Below are 21,345 nucleotides of genomic sequence, written 5' to 3' on the forward strand. Positions count from 1 at the left end.
AACAGCCTCCATCAGGTTGAAGCCAAATCATTTACAAAATTCAATCCAGCTCAGCAAGTATTGAGCAAGTATCCATTGTGCTCTTATAACTCAAACACACATGCAGCATTCACACAAATTAATTATGGAAAGCAGTGTAAGACAGACAAAAGTGTGCAGAATTTAACATCACAGAACCCAAGGTAAAGCCCTACCTCTTCTTGTGTGACCTTGGCAAATAGTTTAACCTCTCTGTAACTCAGTTTCCTCATCTGTAAAATGAAAGGATTGGACTAGATGAACTCTAAGGGTCCTTCCAGATATGTGTTTCTTTTAATACTTTCCTCAGAAAAGATACCCTGAGCAGAGAATTCTTCCTCAATAAAAAAAAGATCCTTTTCTGAAATTCCATGTGCTTTTCCTACAAGAATTTTTTAACCACTAAATAAGATTTTCTTAAACGCCATTCAATGCTTCATGATTCTAGCATAGACTTCCCAGGGAATTCCATTCCTCCCCAGAAGAACTACAGTATGGAGTAGTACTCTACTCGGGTTTCCTAACTACCTGCCTATGTGATACTGGACAAGTAATTTCTCTGCATTGAATTTCAATTTCTGCCTCTCTAAAATGTAGGGATTGAATTAACTGATCTCTAAGGACCCTCAAAACACTGACACTATCATAAGATTTCTAGCTTTAACATTCTATCATAGTAACAAGTGAGTCAAGATTGTAATCTATATCCAACTTTCAAAGAAGAATTGTACAAAAGAATGGGCATAGAGATGAAAAAGGAACTATGGGGGTAATCTGTTAGGCTTTAGAATTACTAAGAAGGGCAGAGACCGAATTTAAAGAGGAGACTGAAGGTGGAGAAGAACTCCTGCTGAAGGAGGTTTCAATTTAAAGGAGAAAAAAAAAAAAGGATTAAGGTAGAAAGATATGAGAAAGAAGAGGAGGTGGAGGAACCTAAGAAACAGCAGCAGTGGAAGGAAGAGATGAAGAATGAGGATTCACAGAGAAGGCAAAGATCAAGGCAAAGTAAAGCAAGATAAATAACACACATTGGCAAAATAGGCAAAAGATTAGCAGAAAGTAGGGAAAGAAATTTGGATGTGATTTTTAAATACTAATATGTTAACCTGGTAAAGAGATGAAAAAGACAGCTCAGGAGATGAAATCATGACTCCTAAGTACTTTCCAACCCAAGTTCTACAGATGAAATGCCAGAAAGAAAGGAAGGGATGATGATCATATTTCCAAAATTATGGATAAAAGGATAATTTTGAAGTCCAAATCACTCAGTATCAAAGCTTCTTAAACTTTTTGTACTTGCAACTCCTTTTTGCCCTAGAAATTTTACATAACCTCAGGTATATAGGTATAAAGCAACTATTCAAATCAAATATTTATTAATAATAAATCATAATTTCATGATCCCCACACATTCAGTGATGAGACCCCATATGGGATCACAAACAATAGTTTAAGAAGCTGGGACTTAGACCACTAAATGAGATTATAAACTACTATCTCCTTAGATACTGAAAAACTGGTAAACACAATTGTTGAGAGATCCTTAAAAATACTATAGGGTTAGGGGTAGCTGGATGACGCAGTGGATAGAGTGCTTGCCCTCAAGTCAGAAGCACCTGAGTTCAAATCCAACCTCAGACAACTTAATACTTTCTAGCTATGTGATCCTAGGCAAGTCACTTAACTCCAATTACCTCAGCAAAAAAAAAAAAAAAAAAATTACTACAGGGTTGGTAGTATAAGAGTGCACTCAAGTCAGATCAAATTTCCCTATAGAACTGACTATTAAACATTTACTATCACATTCCTCAGGAAAGGTTTTTTCTCAGGTTTCTAAAACACAGAGAGATAGAGACAGAGACAGAGACAGAGACAGAGACAGAGACAGAGACAGACTAACAGAGGAGAAAGAGAAAAGAAAGACTGAACTTCACTTAAAAGGATAGCTACTCTAGATGCCAAAAAAATGAAATTTCAAATTTATAGATAAATGAAATTCAACAATGTAGCAAATTTAGCTAAAGTTTTAAAATTTAAGTAACCATTGCTACAAATTTCCACAAAAATACATCAGACCAAGAATTCTTATCTGAAATGAGGAAAGTTGGTTGATGGAGAGATTTAATAGGTAACAATCATCCAAACAGCTTTTTGATGTAAGTAATAAAATTATAATTCAAATCAATTTGATTACTAAATACAACATTGAATGGCTTCCTCAATTTGCTTCAACACTAATCAATATCTGGAAAGAGAAGAAGTCATCATTAAGAGCCAATATGGCTTCTACAAGGACAAATCAAGCCAGACTAAGCTTATTTCCTTTTTTTAAAAACAGGATTATTAGCTAGAAAACCAGTGGAACAGTATAGATATAATTTACCTTGATTTTCTTAGAACATCTGATAAATCTCTCAGGAAGTAAAAAAGAAGAGAAAAATTGAGATGGTGGATAATAAAATAATTAAATTAGATAGATTCCAAACTGAATGGAAGGCCAGATCCAAAAAAGTAGTCAGTAGTTTAATGTCAGTTTAAAAGAAGATCTCCTGGGTCTTGCCTCTGGGACCTGTGTTTGGCCCTGTACTATATAACAATTTTATGAATGACTTAGATATGAACACTGGTATGCCTATCAAACTTGCAGATTACCAAAATTGGGAGGGATAATAGAATAAGGATTCATGAAGATACCACAATTCTTCCAGTCCCAAGAGTTGCAGCTTCAAAGTTATATTCAACTCTTCCGTCCTATTTATCCCCTAAATTTAATCAGTTGCTAAGTCTTACCAATGTTAGCTCCAAGATATTTGTTGCATCTGCCTCCTCCTTTCCACTCACACTACAACAATCATAATTCAGGTCAGCACCTCTTGTCTAAAATATTCAAAACCTTCTTATCTGTCTGCCTATATCCAGTCTTTTCTCTGTCTAATATATCCTCTACAAAGCTGTCAAAATTATATTCCTTAAGCACGGTTGGTTTTTTTGTTTTGTTTTGTTTTGGTTTTTGGGGTTTTTTTTGTCTCCCTGTACAAGAAGTTACAGTGACTGCCTATCATGTCTAGGTTAAAGTATAAACTCTCCTGGATGGCACATAAACCTCTTATACTCTGGCCCCAGACTACCTCTATAAACTGATTATATCTCTTTATCATGCACTTTGCATTTGTCTGTTGGCCACATATATGACATCTTTCTTGAAGTTCATGCTTTTGCATTAGCTTTCTTCCAAACTCTGAGTGAATTCAACTTCAATTTAAAAGGATAAATACTATATCTCTACATATTTTTGCATATGCAAAAAAAATTGAAGTTTCAAATTTATAGATAATTGAAATTCAGTAATGCAGCAGATTTGGCTTAAGTTAGCTATTCTCCCGCTTAATCTCTACCTCTTAGACTTTATCATGATATTCCTAGTTTTTCTTCAACTCGTTCTCTTAACACACTGCACTTATTTTGCACATCTTGCATTTATCTGAACATGAATTCCCCTAGTGGAATGTAAGTTCCTTGAGAGCAAGGAATGCCTCCCTTTGGTCTTTAGATCTCCAACAGAGTGCCTGGCAGACAGTTGGTGCTTAATGAAGGCTTGTTGACAAAATGATTGAATAAATCAATTAAATAAAATTCTCACTCCAAGATGCAAATTGAGACAACTTTTCAATATTATCTTATACTCAATAGTAATAAGATAACACTGAAAAGTTGTCTCAATTTGCACTTATTTAATTATGGGAAAAGACTTAAAGCATAATTAACAATTCATTGTCCTTCTAAAGGAAGACATGGTGACTGTTGGAATAGATCTCTTCTTGAGATATATAAGTACAAATATCTCTATCACTCAGTCCTGGTCAGACCATAAATTAGCAGGGCTCTTATCTTTACAGAACTTTTCCTTCCCAAAAAGTCATTGAGTTTTGGGACCTTAAAATTCAAGACTGTAAAATGAACAGTTCCCTTTGTAAAAACGGTTCAGGCCAATAAAGAGACTGACAAGATTTCACAACCTGAGGTTAGAAGAGGCACAAATAGATGCTTGCTGTGAGACTATAGAGGTTTTTCTTTTAGTAAAACTTACTGATTTTTTTTTTTAAAAATCAAATTAATAATAAGACTATTAAATATGTACTAGGTATAGATCACTATGCTAGAGGGAAAACAAAGGTTCCCATAGTGAACCACCTCAATCAGACTCCCCCAATTTGTCTCTTTCTATTGAAATATCTCTGCCCCAAGCTCAAAACCTCTATCATTTTTACTCTTCGTCATCCCTTATTCTAACACGCGCGCGCGCACACACACATACACACACACATACACACACACACACACACACACACACAGAGGAACTGCTGCCAAGTATTCTTATTTCCTCCTCCACAACATTGCTAGCTCTCCCACCCACTCATGCTGCCACCCCCACTCAGGTTGTCAATACAGTTCGCTCACCTGAAGTAATAAAAAGCTGCTCACTGTTCTCCCTGCCTCCAGACTCTCTCTGATTTATCTTTCACAAAGATACAAAAATAAACTTTCTAAGGCACAAGCTCGGGCACATCACTACCTAGTTTACAAAAGGTTTAATGGGTTCCCTATTGCCTCTAACCCAAGCAACTAGGTGGCAAAATGGATGATATTCTAGGTCTGGAGACAGGAGGACCTGAGTTCAAACCCAGCCTCAGTCACTTAATAGCTGTGTGACCTTGAGCAAGTCATTTATCTTCCATTAAGCTTCTTCAATTGAAAAATGGAGATAATAATAGCACCTACTTCCCAGGATTGTTTTGAAAATCAAAGGACATAATAAATGTAAAACACTTAGGACAGTGCCTAGCACACAGTAGATGCTATATAAGTGTTTATTCCTTTCCCTTTCCTCTTTCCCTCTTCCCTTCTAAGATGAATACAAAATCCTCAGCTGAATCCTTAAAGCCATCTATAATCTGGTCCAACATTACTTCATACTTTTTTTCTCTTTCCTCACATGATACCTCTAATATAAATTTACTTATTTGTTCATGTTCCTGGGTTTTTTCCTTAATTATTTAGATACATAGGCACTGGCCACAGCTCTCCTCCCCAAAACACAAACTCTCATCATCTCTGTCCCTGTTCTTCAAGTGACATAACCCAGTTGAAAGCAAGCCAGGCAACCTCTCTCCCTACTGAAATATTCCTAAAGTTTTTTGGCTGGATTTGTCTATCACACACTCCTTTACTTGATACTGACTTATATACTTTAAAGGGATCCTCCATGGCCCCAATACAAGAATCTTTTGTTTATCTTTGTATTCTCAGTACACAGAAAACACTTCATAAATGTTTGTTAATTATTTAATAATAATTACTATTATATATTGTTATTACATGATAATGTTAATTATTATTATTAATGTTACATTTATATGAAATTTTAAAGTTTGCAAAGCACTTTATAAATATGTTATTATCCTTCTTTTAGAGATGAGGAACCTAATATTCAAAGAGAACAGAGTCACACAACTAGTAAAAATGCAAGGAAAGACTCTAATTTAGGTCTTCTTGGCTCCAAAATCTCTAATCACTAAGAGTTGAACTGAAAACATCACACACACACACACACACACACACACACACACACACACATAATTATGCTGCAGAACATAATGTGTTAAGTGCATCTTAGGGTAGATGCCAAATGCCATACAAAACTTCTTATTTGGGAAGATCAGGAAAGGACAAGCATCTTGGAAGGACATTTGACCTGGATTTCAAAGAATGGGTAAGATTTCAATAGGCAGACGTTAGGAACAGTGTGGTAGTAAAGAATCCATCATTTTAGATAGTTCACTTTAATTTTCATCTCATCGATGAGAAAACTAATACTCAGGAAACAGAAGGGACTTATTCAAAGATGCCACTTTCCTCCAGGCTCAAATCAGCTTCCTCTTCAATAAAATGAGAGAGCTGACCTCTAAAGTTCTTTCCAGTCCTAGATGTATGCTCTCTTTGATCCCACAACAAATTAGTGATAAAGCCAAGAGCAGAATAATGATCTTGTCAACCCTAGCACCAAGTGTTCCTTCACAACTGCACCACTATTTGCTCCTCAGTTTCCTCCCCAAGTACAAATATATAGGTTGTTTAAGATTTTATCTAGGAGCTAGTGGTACAATAGATAGAATGCTGTGTCTGGAGTCAGAAGACTCTTCTTCATGAGTTCAAAACTGGTCTCAAACACTTACTAGCTATGTAACCCTAAGGAAGTCACTTCACTCTGTTTGCACCAGTTTCCTCATCTGTAAAATGAGCTGGAGAAGGAAATTGCAAACCACTCCAGTGTCTTTGTCAAGAAAACCCCAAGGAGTCACAAAGAATCAGACAAAATTGAAAAAATTCAAAAACCTCATTAAAAAAAGAATTTTTTTAAAGCACAATTTATATTCATGGTCTGACCCCAAAATATCTTTCTAGTGCTCAGTTTCTTTAAACCTAGTTATGTTTTAATTTAACAATTAGCTCAGAATGCTTAATTACCAGGTCCTGATTTTTCCTTCCAGAATGGATTGCTGATTTATTATCCATTCATTTGAACTGTGCCTCATCCAGCCTGCTCTACCTCTACAAAAACCGCTTTAATCCATTGTGTTTGACAAACCCTAGCAGGCAGATATTTCATACAAACATTCCTACTGTACTTGTATTCATCAGCTAATGGTCATCAGAAGAGGAAGGGGGAAAGGGAGGCATCGCCTAGTCGGAGAAAGAAAAAGGAGAGAGGAAGAAAAAGAGTTGGAGAAAAGAGGAAAAGAGAGGGAGGGAGAAAATAGAAGGAAAGAGTCTCTCTTTCCCTAGATAGAAAGACAGAGAGAGAGAGGGAGGGAGACAGAGAAAGAGAGACAGACAGAAAGACAGAGACAGGGAGAGACAGAAAGAGCCAGGGAGAAAGAGAAAGATACAGGGAGACTGAGAGACACAGAAAGAGAGACAGACAGACACACACACAGGCAAAGAAACAGACAATGTGGAAAGCCAGCCTGGTAGGGCAGGAAGTGAGTTGGGATGAAGGAAATTAACACAACTACAGAACTACCTTCATTAACATCTCTTTCCAGGCAGAGTTTACTAGATTTTGTTGTTATTGGTTTTAATTCTTCTTAAAAAAGAAAAAAAAAAAAAAACCTAAGCCTCCATACCTAACAGAATTACATGCCTGGTCAGTGATGCTAATAAATCTGGATTTCCCCACATGCTGAAATGTCTGCTGCCAAAAACAGCATCGATGGCCCATTTTGAAAATAAGGGATGCAACTGTAGAATATTTGTGATTTGTACAGTGCTCTGATCTGGTAACAGAGCTCTATGTATTTGGGAAGAATGGGGGGAGGGAGAAGAGACAAACCTGAAAGTAACACTGGCTAAGCAAATGAGATCAGAGATTAGCACAATGAGGTATGAAATATAAAGGGGCACAAGAGTCCAGGTTCCCCTGATTTTAAACCAGGGCTCCTTGCACAATGGTAGGCTGCCTCTCCAATATATATATTTCAAGAATACTCAAAGCAAAAGTAATGCAGCAGATACTTTCTTCCTAGTTTGAAATCACAATCAAGTAAAATGTATATCTAAATTTTAAAAGTGCATTTGTGATAGGCTTTCCACTTTGTGATTGTTTATGACTGTTATATACAACAAATGCACAAGTATTTTCTGCCTTGCACACCACAAGAGTGCATAGCTTTCACAGATATACAAAAGAAAAATTAGCAGCCATATTTTTAAAATACCTTCTACTGTATTCCTATTCCCCCTACCTCCTACTTCTATTTACAATAAAAGCAAATGATTGTAAAATATTGACAATAATATAATAATACAGAAGCAGTATGATTCAGTTGTGAGAACAATGATTAGATATTTCAGTCCTGACTGCTGTTTATTGACTAACACTGACCAATTTAAATAAAACTTTCCAGATCTGTTTTGTCCCATATAAAATAAATACAATGATCTTTATACAATGTCATTTATAGTAAAGTTGTGAAAAATGTGTTTTGCAAGCTTTAAAGTACTATCTATATGTGAACCTTTAGTACTATTATATAGAACTACAAGAATCCTTTACCCAGAAAAAATATCATTACAGCTCCTTGGCATAAACCATGTTTTTGAATTATGGAATTAGCAACTAAAAGTTAACATATAGTGTCTTTAAAAGTTTGTTTCCACATTGGAGCTTAGAAAAAAAGTTTCCTAAGGATCTTAAATAGGAAATGTCTAATGGAAGCAATCTATTTCACCATAAGCTTTTCTAAAATAAATTCATCCCATCAGTTTATTATGCTTCTCCTTGCTTAAAACAAGGAACAAATCTCATTAATATTTTTACCTCCTTTTACTATGCAATGCCTTTCATAAGCAACTTCTGGTCTTGCATGGGTGATATCTTTAAAATAAGAGTAGTTTGTCTTCTTGGAGGAGAGAGACCAGATGTTTCTCAGGTTGGAATAACTAAAAGGCAATTCTTCTCTCAAAGAACAGAACACTTGGGGGAGGGGGGGATTAAAAATAAATTCTCCATCCCTGGAATGTGTAGGCTTATGTTGTGACCTCAAATACCGCTAGCTATACTTCTACTTTTCACTATATGTAAGAAACTGATTGTTTTTAGAGATCTACAAAAGCAATCCTTAGCATCAGTCCTGGTTAATGTATTACTTTTTAACTCACACTTTAATCTGACTCTGACAGTGATGAATGGAATTCTCCTGTAAATTCTATGGCATTCGAACATTTCCCCAGGTTAGCATTAAATGAGAGACTCGAGCACTATAGATACATCCAAAGTTCATCAAAGGTTAAAAGTTGAAATTTTCCAATTCAAATAGAATGGATTTCATTTCTCACGGTATAGAACAGCTCAAGATATTTTAAAAACAAAAGACATAAAAGTTTCATCATAAATACCATTACTGGCTTTGGGGACTTTTTGTTATTATTTAATAATGAACTCTTCCCAAAAAAGCTGATATACACAAACATCCATGTTTAACACCCAGGCAAACTTATTAGTCATTAGATTCATAGTGTCTGGCCACACACACAAACACACACACACACACACACACACACACACACACACACACACACACACCCCTTTTTGCTGGCTATATTTCCCCAGATTTCTTCTGGGGAAATAAAACAAAGAGATGCTGTGAGTATGATTCCATAGGGCAATCTTCAAAGTTTTCAATCAAACCAAAAACCAAAATTAGGAATCAAATGCAAAACTGGGTGCTTTCTAAAAGAGCCAACAATTTCATAAAAACAGCTGAGATGGGAACTTTCAGATCCCTAACCAGATTATTCATAGAAGAGAATTAGCTTCAAAGATTGACCAAAAAAAAAAAAAAAAAGTTGAAATAAGATTAGTAAAGGGTTAAGATGGAGAATATCACAAGGAGCCCTTGATGGACATGACTTCTTTGTGGTTTTTCATTTCTTTTTTTTCTATCAATAACAACAAAAAATCCTTTCCCCAACTCCAACTATCTTTTAAAAAACAAACAAAAGAATCTTCCAAACTAGAACATCATTTGCACTTTAAAAAAATAGAAATTGCACTGCCTTTATGGACAGAACACTCCAACCAAGTGCTTCAAATTAAATAATTATCTATTAAAGAATATTCCACAAATCTACTTGCCTCAGAAATTCTAAAAATATTTAGTCCACAGAGCTAAACCCAAGTTAACCATGTATGGACCTCAAAACTCAGTGCACAATGAACAAAATAACCTAATCCACACATAACAGATGCTTTTTCCAAATCAATGACTCTTAATTTCTTCGTTCATGGACTTCTATGGCAGTCAGTTTGGTTAAGCCTTTGGACCCCTTTTAAATGCACAATATACATACATACACACACACACACACACACACACACACACACACACACACACAAAATACATTGATTATGTTATAATATAGTTATTGATTTTTTTTTCAAAGCAACCCATGGTTAAGAACTTCTGCTTTAAACAAATGGAGATATATTTGAATTGATGGCACTATTTTGTGCTTGAGATAGGGTGGAAGGAATCAACATTATTAATTTTTGAATCAATTTGTAAAGAATCTGAAGACAGGAAACAAAGTGTAGCACCCCCAAGTGGCACTATATATACTTGCTCACTGAGGGCATTCATCCACAAACGCTCAAGTAACCATTAAGATCAATACCTAAGATGAGTCATTGGCCTTCCTTTGTTTTATGAAGCACCATGAAAAACCAATTCACAAACTCTACAGCAGGAAAAAAACAATTAGCAACTGCATTAATTGTGTTTGGGCCTGAACTTTTTTCTAGGCTAATTATTTGTTTGCCTAATTAAGGCCTTTTGCCTTGATGAGAAGTGTTAATACAATGAAAGTATTTGTTGAGGCTGGCTTCCCTAGTGTGAAATGCAGGATCAGAGAAATTCAAGTAGATTTGAGAGAAATAGAAATAGAGACAATTTTATTTTGCTAACAACTATAATCATAGTACAAACACTGATTTAAGTTATTAGTTTTGTAACTATAAATATAAACAGAAACATTTCATGAATTCAACAATTGTTCTCCCCTGATAGAACATAAAGCTTTTAGTAAACTACCCACTGTCTGCCAGAACTGTTGCTATCCTCAGTTCTGTTTTTTCATTAACTGGCTGCCTATTTGTTTGTTCTTGACCATGTCTTCTCCCTGTTCAAAAATTCTTAGTGGTTTTATTGACTACAGAATCAAGTATAATTCTCTTTCCTAGTTTTTATGTTCCATCATGGATAGGATATGATTACTACTAATAGCATATTGTGGATAACTACCATTAGTCTAAGAATTTGCTCAACACATCTCAGGGGATATGAAAGTTGCTGCACATAAAAAGTTAAAGGAAGAATTGGTCATTGTTTCTACATGTCTATACTTTGTTATCAAACTTATGAAAGTAACATCAAAATATGGGATCTGGCAGTTCCTTAACAAGCTATACTATCCTAAAAGATTCAATAAGATCTTAAGACTATGCCAAAGTTGAGAAGAGGAGGGAAAAAAAGCATTTACATAGATCCTGTTTCAGGCAGTGTGCTAAGCACTTTAGAAATGTTATCTCATTTGATTGGAAGACAGGAAGTTAAAGCTTATATCTCTCTTAATTTAGTCCACCTCACTAGGGAAATAAAACCCAATTTGATAAAATCAATTTTACATGGCAAGGCTCAATAACTAAGAGCTAGAAGCCATCTTTAAAGTCAGAAAACATCAAAGCTATAAAGGAACTTGGAAATCATGTACTGATGAGCAAATTAAGATCCAAAAAGAAATGACTGGTATCCAAAATCACACAATAAGGAGACAGAAAGGAGAAGAGTAAAATCTAGGTTTCCTTATTTCGAGGACAATATGCTAAATATATTGCTAAATAAATATTTCTCTAGCTCAGGACAATCTGCTCAGCTCAAGCTATCAGCCTGACCAAGAATGAATGCACCACAGCAACATTAGGTAGCAGGGGTGGACTGGTGGTTGTGTTTCTACTGTGTAAACACAAACTCAAACAATGCACATAATATTACAAACTTATCTTGAGTAGAAAAACTAGTTCTTATAATTCTTATAAGAGGGAAAACAATTCAAGTGGAGATTTTCCTTTTATGATGACAAAAATCACAGCATTTCAGAGATAGAAAGTAATCTTTTAAAAATTATCTAATTCAATAGGTCATCTTAAAAAGGATAAAACAGGGACAGAGAAGGAAAACTGTTTTAAAAAAAAAAGATCACATAGCTATCAAAGTCAGCTTTACCGCTGAAGCGTCTTAAACAAACCAGTACTCTGTCTATCACAGAACTGAAAGGAGCGATTTGGAATTTTGTTGTCTAGGACACATATTGTTCAATGACACACTGACAAAGAAATAATAAAATTAAGAGTTAAGACCCATTGGGGAAAAGCATTTTATAGATCTTAAATCACCATATAAGTCTTAAGTTACTATTATCATTGTATTTCAATATTGAGACTGCCTAAAGATCTTTACATTTAAAAAGAAACTTATGTAGTTTGGGAGTGCAGAAAAAAAGGACAGATTTAAGCAAGTAGTTAAAACAATCTTCAATAACTGCTTGATTCAAAAGAAAACATCACCAAGAAGAAAAACAAACTTGCTAAACAAAAACTCTAGGTTTTAAGACACTTCAGAGACCTCTACTGAGCAAACTACAGTCATTTCTAATGCAGGGAATACATTATTGACATCCTTTGATACTCACATATCTTGACTGAGACAACTGTTCCAAAAATATTGTCAGTGTTACCTCTCAAAGTTTTCACCCTTGTTTTTCTGACCAGAAGTTTTTTTTTATTATTTGGAAGTTAATTATACTGTTATTTAATTTAAGTTTTTTTTTTTTAATCAATCAAGTTTTTTTGATTTAAAACTCTGAAAAAGTCTGGAATTTCTACCAAGAAATGCCCCAGCATAATTATAATTTCTTAAAAATTATAAATAAGTGTATATTATGTATATATACATAAAACTTATATAAATATACATTATATGCATATACATACACACCTGGATAAACATAGTATACATTAAGTATTTGCGTCTGTATAATATACATTATATATATATATATATATATATATATATTTCAAAGACATTAATGTCACTACTGAACAACCACCATTAATATATACAAATTTGAGACAAAGTAACCAACATTCTTACTACCAAACAAAATACTGAATTCAGAGAAGATTTTGGAGAAGCACATTTACATGCTTTCTAAAAATCAGACACACGTGGCAAAGGGACACTGAGTGCCCCTTATTTTTTTTAAGTCAAAAAGAAGTCTTTGTAAAAAAAAAAAATTGACCTCACACAAAGCAATCCATGTAGATAATGAAATATTAGGGTCAGAAAAGGCTTCTTTTTACTCCTCTGAAAGCTTCCAGTTGAAGCACTATGATCCTTCACCCTGCCCCCTGACCAGTATCAAATAACTTAGCTCCCCTCAATCACTTTCCAAATTGACACATTTTTCTCTTTGTTTTGTTTTGCTTGAAAACAAAAACACACATTTGTGATCTGGTCCCTGGTTTTATGTTCCATCCCCTACACCTACTGTATTTTCCAACTCTCAATATTGGTCCCACAATTGAGACTATAGACCACAAAGGAAACAAAACAAAGGAAGACATGTTCTCAAAGCTAGAGCCATCTGCCAATTCTCCTTAGGATCTTTTCAAGAACTTTGTGCAGTTAAAGGGTAGGGGGAGAAAAATCATTCATGAGAAAAGTAATTGCAATATGAAAAGAACTAAAGAAAAGGTCAGAGCTCAGATAGATCCATGAATAGAATCCAGAAGGCAACTCCTCTTTACTTCTAAATAGATGTATTGCCCCCTCACCAAAGGGGCTTTTGTTGGTTGCCAAGCATTTTAAACGTTATAGTAAGAATATGTTATTAAAGGGGGATTTAATATACAGTGATTACAAAAAACACACTGAAGTGGTCTAGTGATTACTGACAGAGAAAGCACATAAGCACCTGCCCTGATAAAGATTATATGGAATTCTTTTTCAAAGGCACCAGAGTTTCCTAAATACAGTATAGATGCAAGCTTTCTTTAGCAAAACACTTCTACACTAATTTATAATTGTTCTGTCCCCTTAAAAAAAAAAAAAAAGCAAATCTGCAATCGAGTAAACTGAAAAAACCCTCCCAACTACACTGGATAAAGCTCTCATGCCCTGGAGAATATGAAGTTTAGATTAAAAGTCCAAAACTGATCAAAACCCAGATATTGTTTTATTACAATTACTTCCCCTCCTCCCCTGCCCCCCAAACCAGTTAATAATGTAGACTGTTGCAGAAATTCTCTATACCTCTCTCGACATCCTCCTGCTTCTGCATCTGATTTTATCCTTCCCACCAGAGTATAAACTTGAGAATGAGGAACAGTCTTTGTTCAATAAATATTTGTTGAATTAATGATCATGATCCAAAGGCAAATTATTATTAATTTTCTTGTAATCTGTTCAGTTCTACAACAGATGGTTTCTCAACCCTTGGGTATGACCTGGCCAACTCCTAATTTTCCTTTTTTATTGCTTTTAATTTCTTACCACAAACTTTAAAAGTTCCTAGTCTAGATTTCTAGATATAAACTCCAGTCAGTGAGATATGGAGCATGAGGGGAACCCTAAAAAGTATACGTATTCAGAAAAATCACAAATTTAAAGCTAGAAAGAACCTTAAAAACCATCTAGACTAATACTTTCATAGTTTAAAAAGGAGCTAAAGTACAAAAGGCTTAAGTGATTTTTTTCAGTCATGTAACTAGCAAATATTTGAAGCGGCATCTGAATCCAGCATCTGAGAGCAACCCCAGTACATTTGTCACACTACATGGAAGCAAAAAATTTCAAGTCTCTCAGTAAAATGGTGATTTCAAGAATGGTAATAATACTAAATACTCATTTATACAATGCTTTAACATACTATTGTCATTATAAATCAGGATCACAGATTTAAGAGCTTGAAAGAGGATTAATAGTCATCTAGTTTAAACTTTGATAGAACCAAAGCTCAAAGAGATATGATTCCTAGGGTCACAAAAGTATTTAAGTAAGCAAGGCAAGATTTGATTCCATATATAGTCATCTTTCCACTTGTTACTTAATAACAGTGGTAATTGTACATACACAGTACTTTAGCGCATATTCACTCATTTAACCCTAACAATAACTCTATAAAAATGGTAATACAAGCTTCATTAACTTAATTTTCAGTACAGGAAACTAAAATTCACTGGTATCAAGGACATAAAGCTCATAGATAACAGGGAATAGAATCAATAACTAAATTCAGACCATTTGGTTATCAACTCTAGGCTCTTACTGTATCAAACTACCTCTCTAAAATGATTTATTGTAAGAAAAAATGCATATATAGTATACTTAGAAGAATTTGATGTCTTTTCAAAAAACATTTTTTGAATTTTAGTTTCAAAATAACCAAAGATTAATTTCTTGGATATTCTTCTTCTTCTTCCTCCCTATCATCCCTGACCTGACTTCATGCATTTGTGGATTTAGCATGACCAGAGATACAGTGACGGTCCAAAGAATCCCTACCTATGCTAGTTGGAACATGAAAAGAAGAACAGCTATTCCCAACTGCCCTAACATCCCAACTGCCCTACTAGAGACTGGAAACCATAGACCAAAATGGGGAATCTCTTAATAAAGTTTTAATGCATAACATCTTAACATTTGCCTGATGAAGTTCAAGCCACATAAGAAAAGCAGGGATGTTGGAAATTTAATAATCTGTGCCATTCTGAAAATTATCCTAAGGCTGCACTAAAATCCATTCTCCACCCCTTTGAGCCCACCAGACCTGTAGGCAGATGCCTCCCTTGTACCAGGAGCAACGAAGTGACCACTGAGCCACGTGCCCATTCGCCTATCTGCCAAGGGCCTTGAACTCTGCCTCCTTTACTGTCAGCAGCAGTTGATTGAGCTGCGACCCCCACTGCCCCAGCAGTCAGCAGCAGGATGCAGCAAGCAGAGGCAGAAAGCAGGAGCCAAAAAGCTGACCTCTCACTGTGAGCTTGCTATAGATCTGGGAATTCACTTCCTTGTCTCGCATGTAACATCGGATCTCTTCCACTGCTTCTCGGATGATGGTGACGGCCAGCACAAACCCCTAAAGAGAGAAGACAGTAGGCAAAAGAATGGAGGCATGAACCTTTGATGAATTTTCCCCCTTCCCATATATGCTGACCAATCTGTTCTAACAGAAGGGAAATGAATCCCAACAGAAAAAAAATTATTTGTTTTCATCTCATTATTTCTCCTTTAATCAACAAGGTCCAAAACATTTATTTCATTGTTTTCCAAAACAGGATCACATTAATGTATTTTCTGTTTTTTTCAACTGATACTGTCAATTGTCACTTTTTACGACAGCTACTACAAGTGCTTCAGAGATTAAAAGAATTCCCTCCAATTATTTGCCACATGCAATATTTAAACTGATTCCCCAGAAGGTTAAATCCCTTACATAAACGAGACAGGGATGTGCCTCTTTGTGTGACCCTGACAAAGAACTGTAGCTCTTCCCAATTGAAGAAGGATTATTCCCATTGCCAATCAGATATAAGATGTCCATTGTGGCTAAAGAAAATCTGGTCAATTTTGGAATAAAGTGAAAGTAGACCACATACAGAGTCAAGATAATCCCCGAAGGTCCAGTAAAGAGGTCTGACCAAGTTCACAGAAGGTTGTCAGTGCAGCTATTTTGTACCATGTGCAAACTGCTTTTCTCAAATACTTGAGTTTCTCTTTTTCTCCACATGAGTGTGGATAATTCCTATTCATTTTAATGGAAAGTGTGTGGGCGCACAAAGACAAGAGCCCATACCCTTTACTTCACATAAATCTTGGCAATTGCTTGTACTGCCTGCCTAAGGTACTTCATTTTCTCCCCATTTATGCATACACTTTCCATTAACCAGAAGAACATATCCCTAAGGCTAAAAATTGCCTTACCAAGAGATGTAAATTGGGTACTGAAATAAATTCTAGCCAAGTCAACTTTGGGTTAATATCCAATAATATTTGGAGAAGAGCCTTATTTCTAAGACTTCAGGTCATTCACTGCCTTTCTGAAAAATCTTTTTCAAAGACACATAATGAATGGAGATGGAAGATATTCAAACATTTTAAAAGCTGGACTTCACCACTCTACTCAGCTATTACTTATTTTCTACTAACAATCTAAGGATCAGTTTTAGGAATGGGTCTAAAATAAAGGAGGAGCAATAAAGAACACTTTTTCAAATATGATTCTCAAAAGTACAATTTTTTTTTTTTAAGGCTAGAAAATTCTTCTTTGATCCATGAGGATTTATTTTGGAATAAGTCAAATGACATATTTGGCAGTAAAGACTCAAAGTCTGCAGACAGTGTCTCTGTCTCACACATACACATATACACACATACACACACACACATACACACATACACACACACACACAATTTCATGATGCAATTTTATGTATAAATAAAAACCTTAGGACATAGGACTAAAATCTCAAGGATTATAACTCCAAGAGCAGATCATATCACTTATATTGCTGTTGTTGTTCAGTCATTTCAGTTGTGTTCAGTTTTTCGTGATCTTCTTGGCAAAGATACTAAAGTGGTTTGCCATTCCCTTTTCTAGCTCATTTTATAGATGAGGAAACTGAGGCAACATTAAGTGACTTGCCCAGGATCTAGTACATGTCTAGGTCACATTTGAACTCAGATCTTCTTGACTCCAGGCCTGGAATTCTATCTATTATGACACCTAGCTATCCATCACCCATGTAGATTTCTCAAACATTTCAATGTAGAATTACACATGTTTAACATATATTGGATTACTTGTCTAGGAGAGAGGGATGGAAGCAGAGAGGGAGAAAAATTTGGAATATAAGATTTTGCAAGGGTGAATGTTAAAAAACTATCTTTGGATATATTTTGAAAATAAAAAGCTATTATTAAAAAAAATTTTCAATGTGTATGCATAATGACCTGTTATATTTTAAACTCAAGGGAGAGGAATAGGTAGTATTTGCATGAATTGTTTTACCCTCTATCTAACAGATATTAAGGAGGGAAACTGCATGCCACCCAAAAAGCAGATTTAAGAATATTTCTTCCAATGCCCATCAATTGGGCAATGACTGAACAATTTGTGGTAAATGATTGTGATAAAATATTATTGTGCTTTAAGAAATGACAAACAGGAGAGTTGCAGAAAAACGTGGTAGGTTTATATGAACTGACGCAGAGTGAAGTGAGCAGAAGTGAAAGAATATTGTACATAGTAACTCTAATCAAGAAAATGATCCAAGGACTCAAAGTAAAAAAGTACTAGATACCTCCAGAGAGAACTGATGAACATTGAATGAAAAATGAAGCATACTTTTTTTTTTAACGTTCTTTTTCTTCTTCTTTTGTGTGTGTGTGTGTGTGTGTGTGTGTGTGTGTGTGTGTGTGTGTGTGTTTTCTTTTGCAACATGGCTAATATGGAATTTTTTTTACATATGAGAATATATATTTCACATGTATAATATGTTTCAAATGTATAATAATTATATTGCTTGCCTTAAGGCATAAGGGAGAGGTGCAAGGGAGGAAAAAAAGTTAGACCTCAAAAATCTTTTAAATAAATATCAAAAAACATTAAATGTAACTGGGAACTATTTAATGAAATGATTTTTTAAATGTTATAAAGCGAGGGGGGGAGGGGGAGAGGCAGCTAAGTGGCCCAATGGATAGAGCACCAGCCCTAAAGTCAGGAGGACCCGAGTTCAAATTTGATCTCAGACTCTTAACACTTTCTAGCTGTACGATCCTGGGCAAGTCACTTAACCACAATTGCCTCAGCAAAACAAAAAACAAAGAAACAAAAAACACCCTTACCCTCTTTTGGCTGAAACAGTCCAGATGAGAACATTTTACAGATTGATATGATGGTCATGATTAGACATGCAAAGCAGAGTCCCATTAGGGATCCAAAAGAAAGAGATGAAAAAGAAGCAAGCCATTTTACAAAAACTGGATTGGATTACTAGATAAACTGAGCAAGGGTCTTGGGAACACCCACTAGAAAAGACCTAAAAATTGGAGATCAGAAAATAAATGACTTGGTTCTGTGAAATTGATGCTAATGGATTCCCATGAGAAACTAGAACCACTGAGTTGAGATTCAGGTGACTATGGAAAGGATGGTTTTGGATCTTGAATCAAGGAGTGACTTTAGGGTCAACAAAGTAGAAAAATTCCATCTTCTACTGAAATCCTCTCCAAATCTTTCCTTCTGATTATTATTTCCAATTAATCCTTACACAGCTTGTTTGAACATATTGTTTGCATATTATCTCCCCATTAGACTAGGAGCTCCTTGAGGACAAGGATTGTCTTTTGCCTTTCTTTGTATCCTCAGCACTTAGCTCAGTGTCTGGCACACAGTAAGTATTTAATAAATGTTTACTGATCCACTGAGTTAAACTTGAGGCACTATTGTGTAAATATCAATAGAACTAAGAGTAAAACCTACATAAAATCACAGAATATTACTGTTGGGCTAGATAAGCTCTAAGATCTATTCCATCTCTATCATTCTACAGAAGAGGAAATCGAGGTCCAAAGAAATAGCAATTAGTGATAGTCAGAATTTGAATCCAGGCCTAATGATTCGCAGTCCAATAAATGATTCCTTTATCTACAGCAGAACACTTATTAAAATGGAACTCTTTCTCTTCCCTCTAAACCTGTCCTTCTAAAAAAATGCCCCATTTTTACTGAGTGGACCACAATCTTCCCAGTTATCTCAAATTCATAATCTCAGAGTGCTCAGAGCACTAAGTACTTACTTACTATGTACCAGGGCAGCTAGGTGGTGCCATAGTGCACAGAATACTGGGTCTGAAGTCAGGAAGACCCATTTTTCTGAGTTCAAATCCTGCCTTAATCGCTTATTAACTCTGTGAATTTGGGCAAGTCACTTCATTCTACCTGTCTCAGTTTCCTCATCTGTAAAATAAGCTGGAGTAGGAAATGGCAAACCAGTCTAGTGTCGGCTTTGCCAAGAAAACCCCAAATGGTGTCATGGAGAATCAGACATGACTGAACAATATGTGTCAAGCATTTTGCTAAGAGTTTTACAAATATTATCTCATTTAATACTCACAACAACCCTGACAGGTAGGATCTAACATAGTCCCCATTTTACAGATGAGGGAACTGACACAGAGTTCAGCTAAGTCCAGAGTCACACAGATAGTATGTATCTGAGGTGGGATATGAACTCAGAATTCCCTAACTCCAAGTTCATCACTCTATCCATTATATCACCTGTAGGCCTTCCTTTTTGTTTCCCATCAATTAAAAAGCACTTTTTAAGCACATACAATGGATATAAGACATGATGCTACATGTTTAACCTATATTCGATTATTTGCTGTTTTGAGAAAGGGAGGGGAAGAAAGGAGGGAGAAAAAAGTGGAACACAAGGTTTTGCAAGGGTGAATGTTGAAAACTATCTTTGCATGTATTTTGAAAAACAAAAAGCTAGTATTATTTTTTAAAAGACATAATGCTAGGCAAAGGGAAAAAAAGATGAAAGTAAAACCATCTCTACCCTGGGGAAGATGGATGTATATGTGTATATGTAAAATGAATAAAAATGAATTTGGAAAGGGGAAGCACTAGCAATATGAGAGTTTCTACCTCTGATCAATTCCACCTCCACGTTCTCACATCCATCTCCTCTCTCCAACCAAGTCATCACTAAGGTTTATGCCTTTCACATTCTCTTGCCTGTACTTTTTTAACAGCCTACAGAATGAATCTCCTTGTTTCCATTCTCCCCCTCATCAATTCATGAGTCTAACCTTCCCTCCACTCCTAAAATACATTGCCTACTCATGCCTACCTCTTCAAAATTGCCTTTAAGATTCAACTTGGAAATTAGGTCTTCCTCCATAAGGTCTTCCTTGAATTCCTCAAAAATGAGTACTTTCTCCCTCATTAATTTTCCTTTTTGTGTATTTGTTTATGTAGTGTATCCTATCCAGTAGAACAAAGCACCTAGAGGGAAAAGGCTGCATTTCATTGGTCTTTATATCTCCCGTAACTAGCTCATTGCTATGAATATGACAGAGCTTAAAAGTATATCCTGAATTAAGAACATAAGGAGTTAAATCACATATATTCAGTTTAAATAAGGAGACTAAATGCTAATAATTAACCTAATCTGTAAATGATTTGTCCCCTGATAAAAGTTATAATCCCCTCAAAAAAATCTACATACTATACTACATGAAATTATTAAGGAAAAATGCCCTGATGATTTAGACTTACAAAGGAGGGAGACACTTCATAACTTAAAATGTAACCAAAAATGAATTAATTAAATTTAATTTTAAAAATAATAACTTGTTCCTTTAGACTACAAGATATACCAACGAAGCAATTTCATATTCTAAATGTAACATGGTAGAAAAAGTTATTCCACTAGTGAGAAGGAAAAGGAAATGGGTAACCACTAACTTCTTAGGGATGAGTGATGGCAGTACAGTAAGGAAATGGGGGTATCAGAAAAACCTACCAGTGAAGAAAATGTCAGAAAGTCTGCTGCTTGGGGTTGTCTCTGTTCTGTTTCATTGCAAGGCATCTTTAGAAAACATAGACCTGGCTTTTCTATATTTTCTCTGACTTTCTGGAA

General features: G+C 35.3%; 1 protein-coding gene across 1 annotated transcript in view; it reads right to left on the bottom strand.

The window, feature by feature from the left end:
• ATP9A (ATPase phospholipid transporting 9A (putative)) overlaps window positions 1-21,345 on the bottom strand; it is a 166,371-nt gene that overhangs the window by 100,396 nt on the left and 44,630 nt on the right. The window contains exon 4 of the mRNA XM_051976604.1: window positions 15,663-15,771. Coding sequence (XP_051832564.1) covers window positions 15,663-15,771 — 109 coding nt within the window. The remainder of the gene's footprint in view (window positions 1-15,662; window positions 15,772-21,345) is intronic.

The sequence above is a fragment of the Antechinus flavipes genome, chromosome 2, assembly GCF_016432865.1.
Source record: "Antechinus flavipes isolate AdamAnt ecotype Samford, QLD, Australia chromosome 2, AdamAnt_v2, whole genome shotgun sequence".
Taxonomy (NCBI): domain Eukaryota; kingdom Metazoa; phylum Chordata; class Mammalia; order Dasyuromorphia; family Dasyuridae; genus Antechinus; species Antechinus flavipes.